Here is a 14,332-nt window from a genome sequence, read left to right on the forward strand (position 1 = left end):
TAAAAGTTAAGTCCACTATCCGAAGAGGCATAAAAAGAAGACTTTTGCACATTTTTAAAAGGCCCAGCTTCTTTCGGAGCATGGACATATTACCTGTTAAGATACCATGCTGTTCCTGCACCAAGAAGTTGTGATGTGTGTTAAAAATACAAGCTACTGAACTCCAAAATAAGGTAGTGGCAAGCCAGAGCCTCTCTATTAGCATTCACTTTTCCCAGAAAACTGAAACTCAGTATCACAGGTCAGTAAACATCCCGTAACAAAATTAGCATTTTCCCAAGTACAACCCCCAGAAGCTTTTGTGGAAGCCATGGCAATTAAACTGGTAGGAGACAGGCTTGTAGCAGAGATATGTCTTCAGTGAATATGTTTGTATTTGCATTTTCATTTTACACATGTATAAGAAATAGTGTCTAGCTGGAAAGCAGCATCCAATGAATGAAAACTGTTTCAAACAAAATTTAGGGCTATACTTAGAATTTTCTAAGCATTTTTTCTGTGCTTGGAGAAGAGGAGGGCTTCATATTCAGAAGAATTATGCAATCTCACAGTGACCTTAGGCAGGGGATTTTTTTTAGTCTGTTACTGTTGTTGCATTCAGCAGGATTTTATCCTTGCTTGCCCAAGAGTAAGGAATAAAGGGTATTATGATAGGAAATGCTATACAACATATATTTTTCACAAATATAGAGAAGTCCCTACAAATGGAGATTTGGTTATAATTCACCTATGTATTTTTGTAAGCTACAGACTAATAAAATTATTAACTTGCCTGAAAATTTATTTAAATGCTTCCTAAAGAATTTAGTGTGTTTCAAGACCTGCCTGGCATAATTTGGACCTACTTATATTCATCGCCCTCTTTTAAATAAAGTAGGATTTTGGTTTGTTTCTCACAGCTGGCTGGCATTCTTTCCTAATAATTAAGAAACTATAATGTACTGGAGCATGTAAAATCTTAATTGCTTTGAATCAGACAGAAACTAGTTCTCACATCTGTTCTTGCCCTGAAGATTTACTGAGAAACAAACAGATAGTGGCTGTGATTTATAACTTGGTAAAAATACAGGCTTTGAGGAAAATGAGTACATTTAATAGAGTAAATAGGTATGGTTTTCATTGTTGTTTTTCAATTAATTTTACATGGTGCAATTAAAAAGATGGATTGACCCAAGCATTCCTCCCACAATGAAATGATGTTTGACAGTGGATATCAATGGGTTGCTAAGAACATCCTCTCTGGCATTTTTTCTCGTTGTACTTGAAAAACCAGAAAGCACAACTGATCTAAATACAATGGCACATATGAAGAAGTTGTGTCTAGGAGTCAAGCAGGGGTTGAAATGGAAGCTATTGGGGAGGGGGAATAGGTGCCATTCAGGTTTCAAGTAAATCTTGTTGCATTGCCATATAAATACAACTTTAGTATGGAGCTACAAGCAATGAAATCCAGGAAATTAATCCTGGATTTTTAACTGTAAACAAAAGACATTATTCAGGTCTCTAAATTGCAAGCCAAGTCATTCTGCTTCATGCTTATAAAAACTCTCACTTTTGATCATGATGCATTCTCCCTTAAAGAATGAGTTCCTGTTTGTGCCACTGTTTGATTTACATAGATTGATTGCAGTTTTGTTCTTACTATCTTTTCTTCTCCTTTGCAGGTCTGTTCCTTATCCTGGGATTGATCTTGTACCCTGCTGGGTGGGGCTGTCAGAAGGCAATAAGCTATTGTGGACCTTACGCTTCTGCTTATAAACTTGGTGACTGTTCTCTGGGCTGGGCCTTCTACACTGCCATTGGTGGAACCATCCTGACATTCATCTGTGCCGTCTTTTCTGCCCAAGCTGAAATTGCAACCTCTAGTGATAAAGTACAGGAGGAAATAGAAGAGGGGAAAAGCCTTATCTGCCTCCTTTAATTATCCAAGAAAACCTTTTCACATCTCAGAAAAAATGTTTTCATAGTGGCTTCGTAGGTGGACTCCTGTGGGAAGCAATGGAGCCCCACAAGTCTTTTGGAGATCAAGCATTTGAATGTTACTTGAGGGACACTGGGGACTACAGGCAGCATAAGAAAATGTTAATGGTGAGAATTATGGCACTTGAGTACACCAGCAAGCCGACACAAGAGCGTACCTGTTGGCTTCACATTTCCATGAATAGTGCCTATTGTGGAAGCAACCAGTTCCTACTTTAGGTTCACCAGCATGAAGGATTGTGAAGGAATCCTTTGAAGGATAATGTTTCATATAAGTCACTATGGTTCTGCTATGGACATACGATGATAGAATCAGGCTGCAGCTTGAAGAGTTTTAGGCATCACATTGGTACCATCCTCCATTTACTTTTTTCAGAAAGCATGGGAAAGACATTGAAAAGCACAACAACTTAATTTGTATGCAACAGCACATTGGAAGAATGTGTTTAGGAACCATGCAGGAAGTCCAGGTGAAGCTGGTAGGAAAGTGATTTTCAGGCGTCTATAAGAAGTAGATTGCCCAGTGAAAATGTGAGGCACAGAGCGACAGCCCAAACCAAGTACAAATATATGGTGGCAGCCAGAGTTTAAGCTAAATTACTTTGGTTTCTTAGAACAGGCAAGTACTCCTGTTGTATGATTGGTTTATCTGTATAATTGTAGATAGCTAAAGGAAGTCTTAGGATCAAGAGTACATAGTACTGAATCCATGAAGGTATACCTTTAAGAGGACATGTAGGCCTTATTGACCTTCAGGAACAGTACCAAGCACAGATAATATTGGTGCTCATAGAGTACCATCAACTGCCTCATCTTCCGTTCAAGTGCAGACTGCCACTGTGCCTAAAGCAGCCACGTTATCAGCTAATGGCAAATTATATTAAGGTCTGAGTCTTTTGAAAGATCTTTTAAAAGTTATATTACATGTATAGGAAATGCTGATGATTGTAGTGTTCAATAAGTGATCCTTTCCCATTAGGCAGTTAATGTATTTATGTAATTGTTCCACAACACTTCTTTTGGGGGGGGGTGGGACCACAGTAAAATAACATAACAGTGTGCTACAGTAATGGATGTACAAGAAAAATGAAGGGATAAGTAATGGCTAATATCCAGACATTCAAGTATTAGATTAGTCCTACTAATATTTTATATTGTACATTTTGGTAGGCAGGAAAAACACAGCAGTTGGGAGGTTAAGATGCTAGATTAAAATGCTATCAAACCACTAATGATAACCACTTATTTCTACCATTTCTTCTAAAATTTTAAATATTGAAAATTCCAGTGAAAAGGAAAGTAATTTACTGTCTAAACTCAAACTCAGGATTATTGTGTGTGGCTGCTGCTTCTTTAACCACTGCTATAAGTACTCCAACAAGGCACCTGTGAATGAACAAATCACAATTACGCACATATATTTTTTGTGGGTTATTGCCATCTATAGTGATATGCTGAGTACCAGCAACACGACTGGTATCAAAACTATGAAGTGTGATTTTGGTAGTAGTCAATAAGGTAGTAGGCAGTAAGGTAGTCTTCATGCTACAGTGAGTCTACCGAACCAACCCCACCTAACCTGGAAATTCAGCAGATTGTCTTGCTGTTTACAGAAAGTGGAGAATAAATAGTGATACAAGCCATATGCAGCCTACTTTGTATGGCCAAGTACTTAACAAGCGTTAGCCCCAGGTAGGCACCAATGATTGAGTGAGGCCCCGAAGGCTATTAAATATGGTTGGGCTGATGGGCACCAACATGGCCCGGTTTAAGAAATTAGCCAAAATCAGAATGGATAAAGCTATCAATGGCTACTTGCCATGATGGCTATACATTATTTTCTGTATTGGGGCAGTATGCTTCTATAATGCAGTTGCTGCAGAAAACAAGAAGCTACCGTTTCCCTTGGGTTCTATCTGAGGATTTCCCATTGGCATCTGGTTGGCTACTGTAGAAACAGAATGCTGAGTTAGGCCTGATCCAACATGGCTTTTCTTAAGTTCTCTCATTGTATAACATGCTGGATTGTTCCACTGTGGAGTCCAACTTAGTACACATGGAGTGTCTACACTGATGTTATTTGTTCTCCTTGTTGGTACTACAACATAAAACCTTTTATGCTTGAGGTTAGAGTAAAACCAGTTTTTTTTAAAGGAGCAGAATCCTTTTTAGCTTCATTATGGACATAGGGCTAGTCCAATGTTTACATTCAGAAGTGCCAAATTAATTACAGGATATAATTTTACCACAATGCAGACAGGGAAAGTGCTCTTATAAAAATATTGCTATAACAATATGACCAGGATTGTGTTGCATGCTTATACCTGGTCTGAAGATGCACATCATTTCCAAAGTTTTCTTTAAAAAATGCAAACCAGCCAATCCCAGTTGCTCTTTAAACACCCATCTCTCAAAAAGCTATTTAGTTCTTAACCACAGCAGCAGCTTAAAAGAAAAACAGCTTTGGATAGCATATTCCCCCTTTCTGCACATTTCTGTTTAAGATGCTTTTGCACATAACTTCCATACTGCTTGAAAAGCACTTTAGGAGTCCTGTGACAGCTTTTGGAAGTGAAAACTAGGGAGGAAATTGTGTGTTCACACCTCTGGATTCCAGTTTGCATCAGGGAGAAAAGATTTCCTTTCCTCGAAAACAATTGCCAGTCTATTACAAACAATTCCCAGCATGGAATTACAGGTGGTAAAACCACCATTTAAGGACTTTGCTGAATCAGAAATGACTGTATGAGTCTGCCCAGAGAGAGAGAGAGAAACACAGAAGTTGACACAATAGCTTTCATGGAATAGAATAATAATAGGGCTCTTAAGTGTCTTTTAAGCAATTGGCTGACCCAGCAAAGTATTCCTTTAAGTAGTTGGTTTTCTATACTTCCATCTGTTGCTTTTCCTTTTTGGTCAGGGCTCCAAGGTGAGCATTCCATCGTTACACAATATATTGTGGTCTGAAACATTTAGATAAATAATTAAGTCCATGAAAAAAATTGAAGTGCCCTCAATTCACTGATGCTGCTGTAATGAACAAGGTCCACTTTACAGATACATTCCTCCTCCTTTGAGAAAGTCTAATACTAGTAACAGGGATGGGTAACATGCAGTCCTTCGGCTGTTGCTGGACTGCAGCTTTTATCAGCCTTGCAAACATGATCAATGCTAAGGGATGATAGGAGATAGTGTCTAACATTTGGAGGGCTAAATGTTTCCTGTCCCTGACCAAACAGATTATGCTTGCTGCAACACATTAATCCAGCATACCAAAGCTAATTGAATTATTGATAATCATTTTATTTGATTATGTTGATCTAAATCGAGATTTCTTTAAGTTAGGGAACAGACCTCCCCCAATACATTGAAATCCAATATGCTAATAGAAATTTTAGCTACTATTAAAGTCAAGATTTAGTTCACTATAAACTCCTATGTCCTAATTACAGTGGGTTGGCTCTGAAGAAAAACACATTTTTATGAGATTGACAGAGGCTGAGTGCCCTTCACCTCAGCAGCCCCAGCTACTAAAATCTCTTCCAAGATTCAAGGACACCCTTCCCACACACACAATCAGATAAATTGGAAGAGGTGTTTCAGGAGGCTGCCAGGAGAGGAGGCAGAGAAGGCACTTTCCATCCATTTTCCTTTGGATCCATCCTATTATCTTTGAATGTTTTTCAACAGGAAGCATGAAATTTCTAAAGTAAACTGAAAGCCCGTAATTTAGGAAGCATGTGCACATGTAACTGAGGCCCTGGTAAATGTTAGCATATAAGGTAAAAATAGACTTAATTTGTTTTCTCAAGTTGCCACTTTACTGAAATTCTATTACATCACCACCTAATGCATCAAACATAACTTGTTACAATCCTATGGCTTAAACACAGCCCAGTTTCAGAATCAGTTCATGAACAGAGTATACATCATGCTTTGAAGGGATTACAGAGTTTTTAAAAACATTTGTACCTATTTTTTATCAACAACTGCATGTTTACCTAGAAATAAGTTCTATTGCCATTCCAGAGATAACTGCATGCATGAATTAGACCAGCACACTCCTGGTAAGTTCTCAAATGAGTAGCATCCTGTGGTTTAAAAATGCTTTTGAATTTCATCTCTAAAAATGTCAAAGACACTTGGCAAAGCAGTATTTCAGTTTCAGATACAGTCTTATATCTGACTGCTACTTAATGCATATTACATTGATTGATAAAAATGGTTGGTATGTTTTAAACCTGTGTACTAGACAGATCAAAATTTAAAAGATACTTTAGTATTTCTGCAATAACTTGTTTAATCACTTTTGTAAACTTGTATTATGTTATGTACCATAAATTTTTCCAGAGGGTTCAAGAGACATAGTGTGTTTGAAGTTCAATAACGAGAATGAGGAAAAGAAATTGTTCAAAGGGGAAAAGAGTAGTGGATGCCCCATAACAAAGGTATTATGCTATTTAACATTATGTGCCAACAACATTATGTGCTCTGAAATCTCTCTTTGGAAAAAGGCAGGTTTAAAAATAATTTCAATGAAGGATTTCCAGCATCTTTTGAACTCTGGGTAATCCAGGCCTACTTATTTATAGTCTGAACTCTAAATGTGAAGGGTAACTTGATATTTAGCAACTAATGAGCTCATTAATATAAATGAGAGGAGGGAAAAAGATATGTTTGGTTTGTTAAACACAGTAAAGAACATTGCTGTTGAGCTGCATTACTAATTTAATTTGTGTACAATATAGTAATTTCTTTGCCTAATAAATGATTATTAACCCCTGATGTTTTCTGAGAAATAACTACATATTTAGCACAGGTATTAATGGTAATACTATCAGCATTCTGAAAGACATGCAAATCACATCATTTATGAAATAGAGAGTAAGATCTACATAAATAAGACTGTCAGTAAGTTCTGATTGAGTGTATAGCAATGACACTTTGTATCAGTGAAGATTTCAACTGACAGTTACAATAATTTATAATCAAAATAGGAAAACTGGCATATAGTTGGAGTTACAAAAATATGTATTACCCAATATTGATTTGAAATCCAAAATGAAAGCTGCATTCACAAGCTGCTATAGTATTGCAAAGAACACAATTGTGTGACCACTAGGTGTGGTCTAGATAGCCACGGAATTTTGGAGACCCAGCTGCCGGATTGGAAAAGCACACTGACACTGTAGCTGGGTTTCCAATGGTGGGGTGCCCTCTTCCATTCATAGGCAGCATAGAAACAACCCACTCCAGATGAATCTCTTGGGTCACAAGAGATAGAGTTACATAGAGTTTGGGGGAGGGAGGGGACAGGAAGAGAGAGGTATGCCATGACATCAAGTATCCTGGTGGTGTCTCAGTCTCTGGGCGATGCACAACACTTACACGGCAGAGATTGGTCGGCTGTTTTCTGTGGCATCCTCCATATTCCTTCTGCCCTGCAAATAAGATGTCCATAATCCTTCAAGTTCAGAAGGTTACAGTTACCCAGATTAGATTGCACTGAAACCGGTATAGATAATGCCAAGACTGGGCTACATTTTCATTGATGACCACACACTTTTAAAAATAGCAATCAAAAGGGTTCTGGAGTTACGTGTTATCCAAATACCCTTTTTTGCACATTTATTGACTTTATTCAATAAAAAAAAATCACTGATAAAATACCCCAATGAAGCTCTTTCTGCGTATGTAACTAATTAGGTAAAGGTAAGTTACAGCGTGATGCGAAGAAACTGTTTTGGGGGTCAAAGTCCACTGAATTCCCTAGACTCAGTAAACCTGCTTTCTTGTAGCCATGAGTCCAACTTCCTGGTGAGCAGGAACAAATGTTTGCACAGACACCTGTCAAGCATCAAGCAGCATCGCTTTTCAACAGATGTGATTTGCAGCCTTTGCTTGTGCTGTACATGATGTGGAAGGAGATTGCTAGTGGTACAACCGGAGTTCACGAGCCTTCACAGACTTCCTCTCAGTTTTGCTCATTTCTAAAACAGGGCTGAGAACAAGAGGAAGCCTGTGTACTGAAGAGGAACAAATTCCAGAGAGCATCATCACACTAGTGTGCTGCATATCTTACACAGCTACCCGCATCGTGTACATTTTAAAAAAAAGTAACTTACAAAGTAATTCACATATACTGCAGTTATGGTGCAAATGCATTTTAGAAGTGGGGGCTTATATAAGCCATGGGTCCTCAAACTACGGGCCACGGGCTGGATCCAGCCTGCCATGCCCATTTATCTGGCCCGCCATAGCTTGCTGCATGCGCACATGGCGAGGCACCGGCTTGCTCACAAGCTCATTTTGGACTCACTTGGAGAAAACTACCTCTGCGCATGCCCCTGCCTTGCCATGCACCTTTCAACTGCCCCCCCCCCCATTCAAAAAGTTTGAGGACCCCTGCTATAACCTTTTCATTTGAAGCAAAGCTACACTTGCTGGCTTTACATATTTCTTGCCAGGGTACATAGGCAGTATAGTCTTCTATGCTTCCCAACAACTCCTATGCATCCCTGCAGAATTATGCTGAACGCTCAGCTATTGAAGTTTTTCCCTGCCCTATGCATTGTGCAGCACACAAGTCCATATGAGACCATGAAGAAGAACAGGAATGATAGTTTCCCTGTTTTCACCTTTTCCAGACTCTCAGCAAAAGCTTGGAGGATTGGAGTTTCTTGTCAGAATTATTCTAGAAAACTTGGAAAAAAATGAGTATATGAGAGAAGCTGGCAGAGCTTGCCCTTCCCAGGCAGACAGATTTGCCTTTTCTGGAGGACCAGCACATCTTTTATCAGATTTCTGCTGTTTTCATTTCATTGCACAGACTTATGTTTGCTTTGCGAAGTTCACTATCACACACAGTGTAGGAATAAGACTTTGTGTTAAGAAAATAGAACTGGAAGAAACTGTACAATGGCATATACATCTGGACTTGGACACTTAAGGTTCATTCCAATAACATATTAAAAACTTGTATGCTTTCTGAGTTTACTTGTCATGGAAGCTTTTGAGAATCATAACTATGAGACTTCTAATCCAAACAATTACTTTCAAGTCAAATTTACATCCAAAGGATAAATGAACAGAATTCCTTTTCCACCAGGTCTATGAGTTCTGAAGCCGCTTCCAGAATCTTGCAATGAGTGTAAGTCTATGACCCACTAAAGAAGCTGCAGTTATGTACTGTGACCTACCAAACAACACAAGTGTCTGAACTGAAAGGACAAAATTAAGGTCTGCCCTCGTGGGAATGATTTCTTTATGAGGTTGCAGGCAGTATCCAAGTTAAGAACCACTCATACTTACAAATTGCCTTAAAACTTTTCCATTTAAAAAAAAATCACTGTGGAAAGTCGTCATTGCTGGGGGTGGGAGAAGCAAAAGGGGAGAGAGGGTGGTTTCCAAAGCATGCCTTCCTGCCTGCCCATCTAGAGGGGGAAAATCCTTGCTGCAAAGAGGAGGCACTGGTGAGTTGGGGGGGGTGTTAGAGATCTTGTTTTTTCCACTTTCACCAGGTTTCTGTGCTCCTTATCCCTGCAAATGTGGAGGGCTGACTATATTTGATCTGATTTACATACAAATTTGACTTAAAGACGTTTTCTCAGGAATAGAACCTGTATTCTAGAACCCAGGGACTGCCTGTCTGTCTGTGTGTGTGTGTGTGTGTGTGTGTGTACACGCCATATATACAAATCTTTAAAAAAGCTACACTAGCCACATATAGAGAGCTCTTACAGGTACATACAAGGACTTGCACATGTGTAATAGATCTTCTGACATTTTTCTTTCAGTAGCACTTAACCCTCTCAGAGCCATATCAAACATACCTTTACATTTAGATTTTGGCTTGCTGTGTGGTCCATACAGCAACCATCCTGAGACTTCTGAGGGATATTTCTTTTAATAAAATAAACTAACTAGTCCTGTAATTCTTTGGATTTTGGCCACTGTCAGTGACTAACAGTAGATACACTTGCCCTTCACAGCAGTAACAAAAATGATTCCAGTATTAAAAAAAACAGGAAAGAATATTTGTTTTCAGAGGTTTCATTTTACTTCCAACAAGTTCCCAAACAAATGTAATACTTTTAGATTTCATCAGTACCAACAAATTATTCTCCTTTTGAAGTTTCCAATTCACATCACAGAACTAAAATATGTGTAACTGGGTTTTTTGTTAAAATGAATCCCAGTTCTAATTGTACCAAGTACTTCTTGTAACAGACATACTTTTCCCACTGTAGCAGATTACAGAATTTATATACAGATTACAAAAACCAACTCCCTGACCCAGCTTTAGTTATACATAATGTGTGACTGGTAATGCCAGGATGTGGCTAGAGAATGCACATTCAATTGTACATCCCTCTAAAGTAATGTAATGCAGATGGATTGTATCTGAATGCACATCCAAGTATCAAAGCTTATTTGCACTGCCTGCCTTTCAAGCTATGTACATCCGTATTCTGCTTCTCAGGACTAGAGCTGGATCAGGACAGATGTGTGATATTTTCTGTACATGTATCAACCCCTTGCATTTTGTCTTGCCTTTTACAAAAAAACAAAAACAAAAACCCTACTTTGTTTTTAAAACTATACAGAGAAAACAATCAAGTAACATTTTTATTCTATGTCACTGAGTTAATACAATAAATATGTAGAACCTTTGAACTACCCAGACATGCAACATCAGAGGATCTGTGTGCATTTGTACAGAACCATGACATTCACCAAGATGGCAAAGCATTGTTAGTAATTTACAAAATATACAGACATCCTTCAGATAAATAACTCCAATGCCAAAATTATAGATATAACAGGCTATTGACACTCCAGTGTTCAAACTGTAATTTGAACTGAACTTGTTGCAAACTGGATACTCTAAAATGACTTAGATAATCGGCATATATTTGTTCACTGACATTTTTTAATACCATTAATTTGTTAAACATTTAACATACAACAGCCTTCTGTCAAAATGAATGTCAGAAACCAGGGACACTGCTGAGATTCACTCTGCCACTTTTGACCCAAGCCTGAATTACATTTCCACTACGTTTACATTGTCATGAATGTTGATTTATAAGAATGTAAAGAGATTAGACAGTCAACGTTATACCTTTTGTTTTTGGGATCAAAATGGTTACAAGACTACTACTAGGCCTGCATTATCTATTTCAAGTTTCAAACGGCTCTATCCCCTGAGAAAAATATATTCAAGAACCATTGTTTCTTTAGGAAAAAAAAGCAGCCATAGGTTCCTTCTACAGTTTACAGGATTAGTAACAAAAATCACCTAGGGCTACCAATGTAGGATCAAGTATGGAAATAAATGTTATCATAAACATGTGAAGGAAAGCTAAAGGCACAATCCTATGCAAGCTCAGACAAAAAAAGGTCTACCACTCCCAGAAAAAAAATTCTGGGAGCTGCAGGCTCTTATTTGTGTAAACTTGCATACGATTGTGTCCTAAAATTTTCCTCTCACTTAGCAAGGAATAAATTATACTGAATCCCACACTACATCCATGATTTTACTTGCAGAGGGCTTTAGGTACAGTATGAAACCTGTTTACAAGATGTAACTCCCACACCGTCTATTCTCCAGTATTTATTGTGGCAAAGTCATCAACCATACCCCGATCATTTATTCCTATAAGGAAATGCTTGCAATTCAAGAAATGTAAACACTGACCTAGGTATTAGACTATGCTGAATTATTTTTCTTCCAAGTAACTGTTGGGTCAGACTGTATTAACTTTAGATCAATGTTGCAACACCTTTACCCAGTATTTATAAAGTAAGAGTCCTTAATGGCAGAAATGAAATACTATTTGAAAAATTAATCCAAGATATGTTTCAGGTTACTCTCCAATAATAGTAGAATGTCAAATGGATAAAGTGTGACCTTAAAATGAGAGGCAATTAAGACTCAGAATATTATGAAAATGAATTAAAAACCACCAAGAACTGCTGTGTAATACATATAGTTGATTAGTACTGTGCTAAAAAGTCATCTTCAATTTGCATTTTATAAAATGCATTTATTCAGATGGGATCACACATGAAGGCCCAAGTATGTTAAAATAATTCAAGTACATAATTAAACGTTAGCTTTAAAAAGCCTGACGGGAGACTATGCTTGTGGTTAAAAATTTAAATAAGATACTATATATTCAGATGTTTATAGAAACAGTAAACAGAGTGACTGACAAGGCTAAAGATTTAGTACCATTGTTGAACACAAGTGCACACTTAAAAATGTCAGAATCCATAAGCACAACAAAAAAATCACCGCATTTTAACACAGGTCAAAAAGTATGAGATTGGTTGTTTCTCAAGTCATGAATACAGAAATTGAAAACAGCAAATGTAATTACACGAGTACAATTAAACATAATTAATGTTTCTTTGCTGCATGTTGTATTTTTGTGAGAATAACTGTGCTCCAAGATTTCCAAGTTAGAATACCATACACCATGAAAACAGTTTCCAATAAATACTATAATCAAAGTGCTAGAGACAAATCTGGACCAAAACACTAGCTCAGCATGGTCAAAGTTTTGTTTCATGCAAACTCAGATTTTTATCAAAAAAACCATTATCCTAAAAAAAGAATTTACATTATCTATCGTACTTATTTTAAGCTTACATCTGTCCTTCATCAGCTGCTGTAACTATGAGCAGCAGCCAAATTTTCATGTACAAGACTGTCAGCTACCCTGATTCTTATTATATAAGAAAATAGGGAAGCAAGTTATTAGGAACAAGAAGAATTAATCCATAGTGTTTATCTCAGGTCAAAACAAAAAGTTCCAGTGAGAGCTACTGACCAGAAACCATCTAAAACCTATTTAAGGTGACCCCAAAAGCTGCCATACCAACATTAGATCTACAGTTGAAATTTTCACCAAATAGAGGGTGCCTCCAAAAAACAAAAAGGAGAAAAATATGTTTAGAGCAATTTTTTGTTAGAGTAGTAGCCAGGAAATACTTCTAAATACGTGTATAAAGGAATGAAACAAGGACCTTTTCCTGTTTTAGCCCATGCACAGCTGAATAGAAGTACATGCTGTGTACATTTTTAACAAAGTCCTTAGGGAATATAAGTGACTGGAAAATAAAATATAGCCAGAACATAGTAGTGATAGTCATCTCTTTTCTCTATATTTGGTTACCCTTAAAAGCATTTTGAGCAGCACTAGTTGCTGCTGTCGATGCAGCATTGGCTGCAGCAGTTTGTACAGTTTTGTTGGACATCACTCCCGTTGCAAATTCTTGCTGGGCCTTCTCAAAACTTGCTCCAGTTGTGCGGTACAGACCATGGACCTATGAAGAAATCCAAAGTATGAGAGATGTTCAAAGACATATAAATACCTCCTGATTATATGGTATCAGTACAGTATATTGAAGGGCAAAACAGTGAAAACTTTTTGAAGACAAATTAAAATCACCACATTTAATTGTAATGCCAGCCTTATTTATCATGGGCTACCATAGTAAGGGTGGAGCTACACATTCTATGATACAACAGAGGACTGCTGCTGAAAACAGCACTATGTTGCTGAGTTTTCTCATCCCTTTACATATAGAATCACTCAGTGGCTGGCTTCAAACTTAATACTAACCCAAGGGTGTGGAGTCTACAGGGCAACAAATGTGGGCTGCACTGTCATTTGGGGTTCCACCAAAGGTGGAAGTTAGGAAGAGTCCTATTAGAGGGCACCCTCTAAAATAGGAGGTAAAAGAAGGGATTCTCTTGCAGGCATGCACCAGATTTCATACCAGCAACAGCCTCTGTCCAGACAAAGGAAACCAAAGTCTTCTGATATAAGGGGGAGGGGGAGGGGGAGGGAAATTTGGCCTCTCACCTCAAAACAGTCTGTACCTGTGCACTAACCCGAAGAATAGCTTGTTAAGTTCTGGGTAAATATGCTGTACGAACCCAGCCACACTAATAAACCATGCTTTGATAATTTTGAACAACCCAGAAAAAGAAAGTCAGGGTGCTGACCTATAAGTGTCATTCCTCGAGTGGTCAGGTGCAGAGCCGCTATGTGAGATGCACAGAGACCAGAAAGAAGAACTTGTGGTTTGGTGCTGCACTGTGTATTCTGGGTTATTTAAATGATGGGTTGCCATTACATGTGAATTCAGAGCCATGAGTTGCTCATAGAATGTGATTCGCCAGGCTACAGGGGCAAGGAGCAAGACTGGTAAAGTAAAAACAGCCTTTCCGTATCAGCACTTTAATCCCAATGGTACTCTCAATACAGGGAGGAAGGAGGCAAAGGATAAAGGAAGCAAAGAAGGAATTAAGAAAACAAATCATATTTGGTTCGACTGG

The 14,332-nt window shown here is 38.1% G+C and overlaps 2 protein-coding genes across 4 annotated transcripts in view; one reads left to right on the forward strand and one right to left on the reverse strand.

The window, feature by feature from the left end:
- LHFPL2 (LHFPL tetraspan subfamily member 2) overlaps positions 1-7,161 on the forward strand; it is a 75,039-nt gene extending 67,878 nt beyond the window's left edge. The window contains exon 3 of the mRNA XM_044446375.1: positions 1,665-7,161. Within this exon, the coding sequence (XP_044302310.1) occupies positions 1,665-1,921 (257 nt within the window). The 3' untranslated portion in view covers positions 1,922-7,161. The remainder of the gene's footprint in view (positions 1-1,664) is intronic.
- Positions 7,162-10,016: 2,855 nt separating this feature from the next.
- Positions 10,017-14,332, reverse strand: part of SCAMP1 (secretory carrier membrane protein 1) — a 51,793-nt gene continuing 47,477 nt past the window's right edge. For 2 of the 3 annotated variants that reach the window (XM_044446294.1, XM_044446295.1), the window contains exon 9: positions 10,017-13,314. In XM_044446294.1, coding sequence (XP_044302229.1) covers positions 13,150-13,314 — 165 coding nt within the window. In that variant the 3' untranslated portion in view covers positions 10,017-13,149. The remainder of the gene's footprint in view (positions 13,315-14,332) is intronic. The other variant, XR_006416280.1, reaches the window with a different exon arrangement.

This window comes from Varanus komodoensis, unplaced genomic scaffold (genome assembly GCF_004798865.1).
Source record: "Varanus komodoensis strain SLA01 unplaced genomic scaffold, ASM479886v1 scaffold5, whole genome shotgun sequence".
NCBI classification, from domain to species: domain Eukaryota; kingdom Metazoa; phylum Chordata; class Lepidosauria; order Squamata; family Varanidae; genus Varanus; species Varanus komodoensis.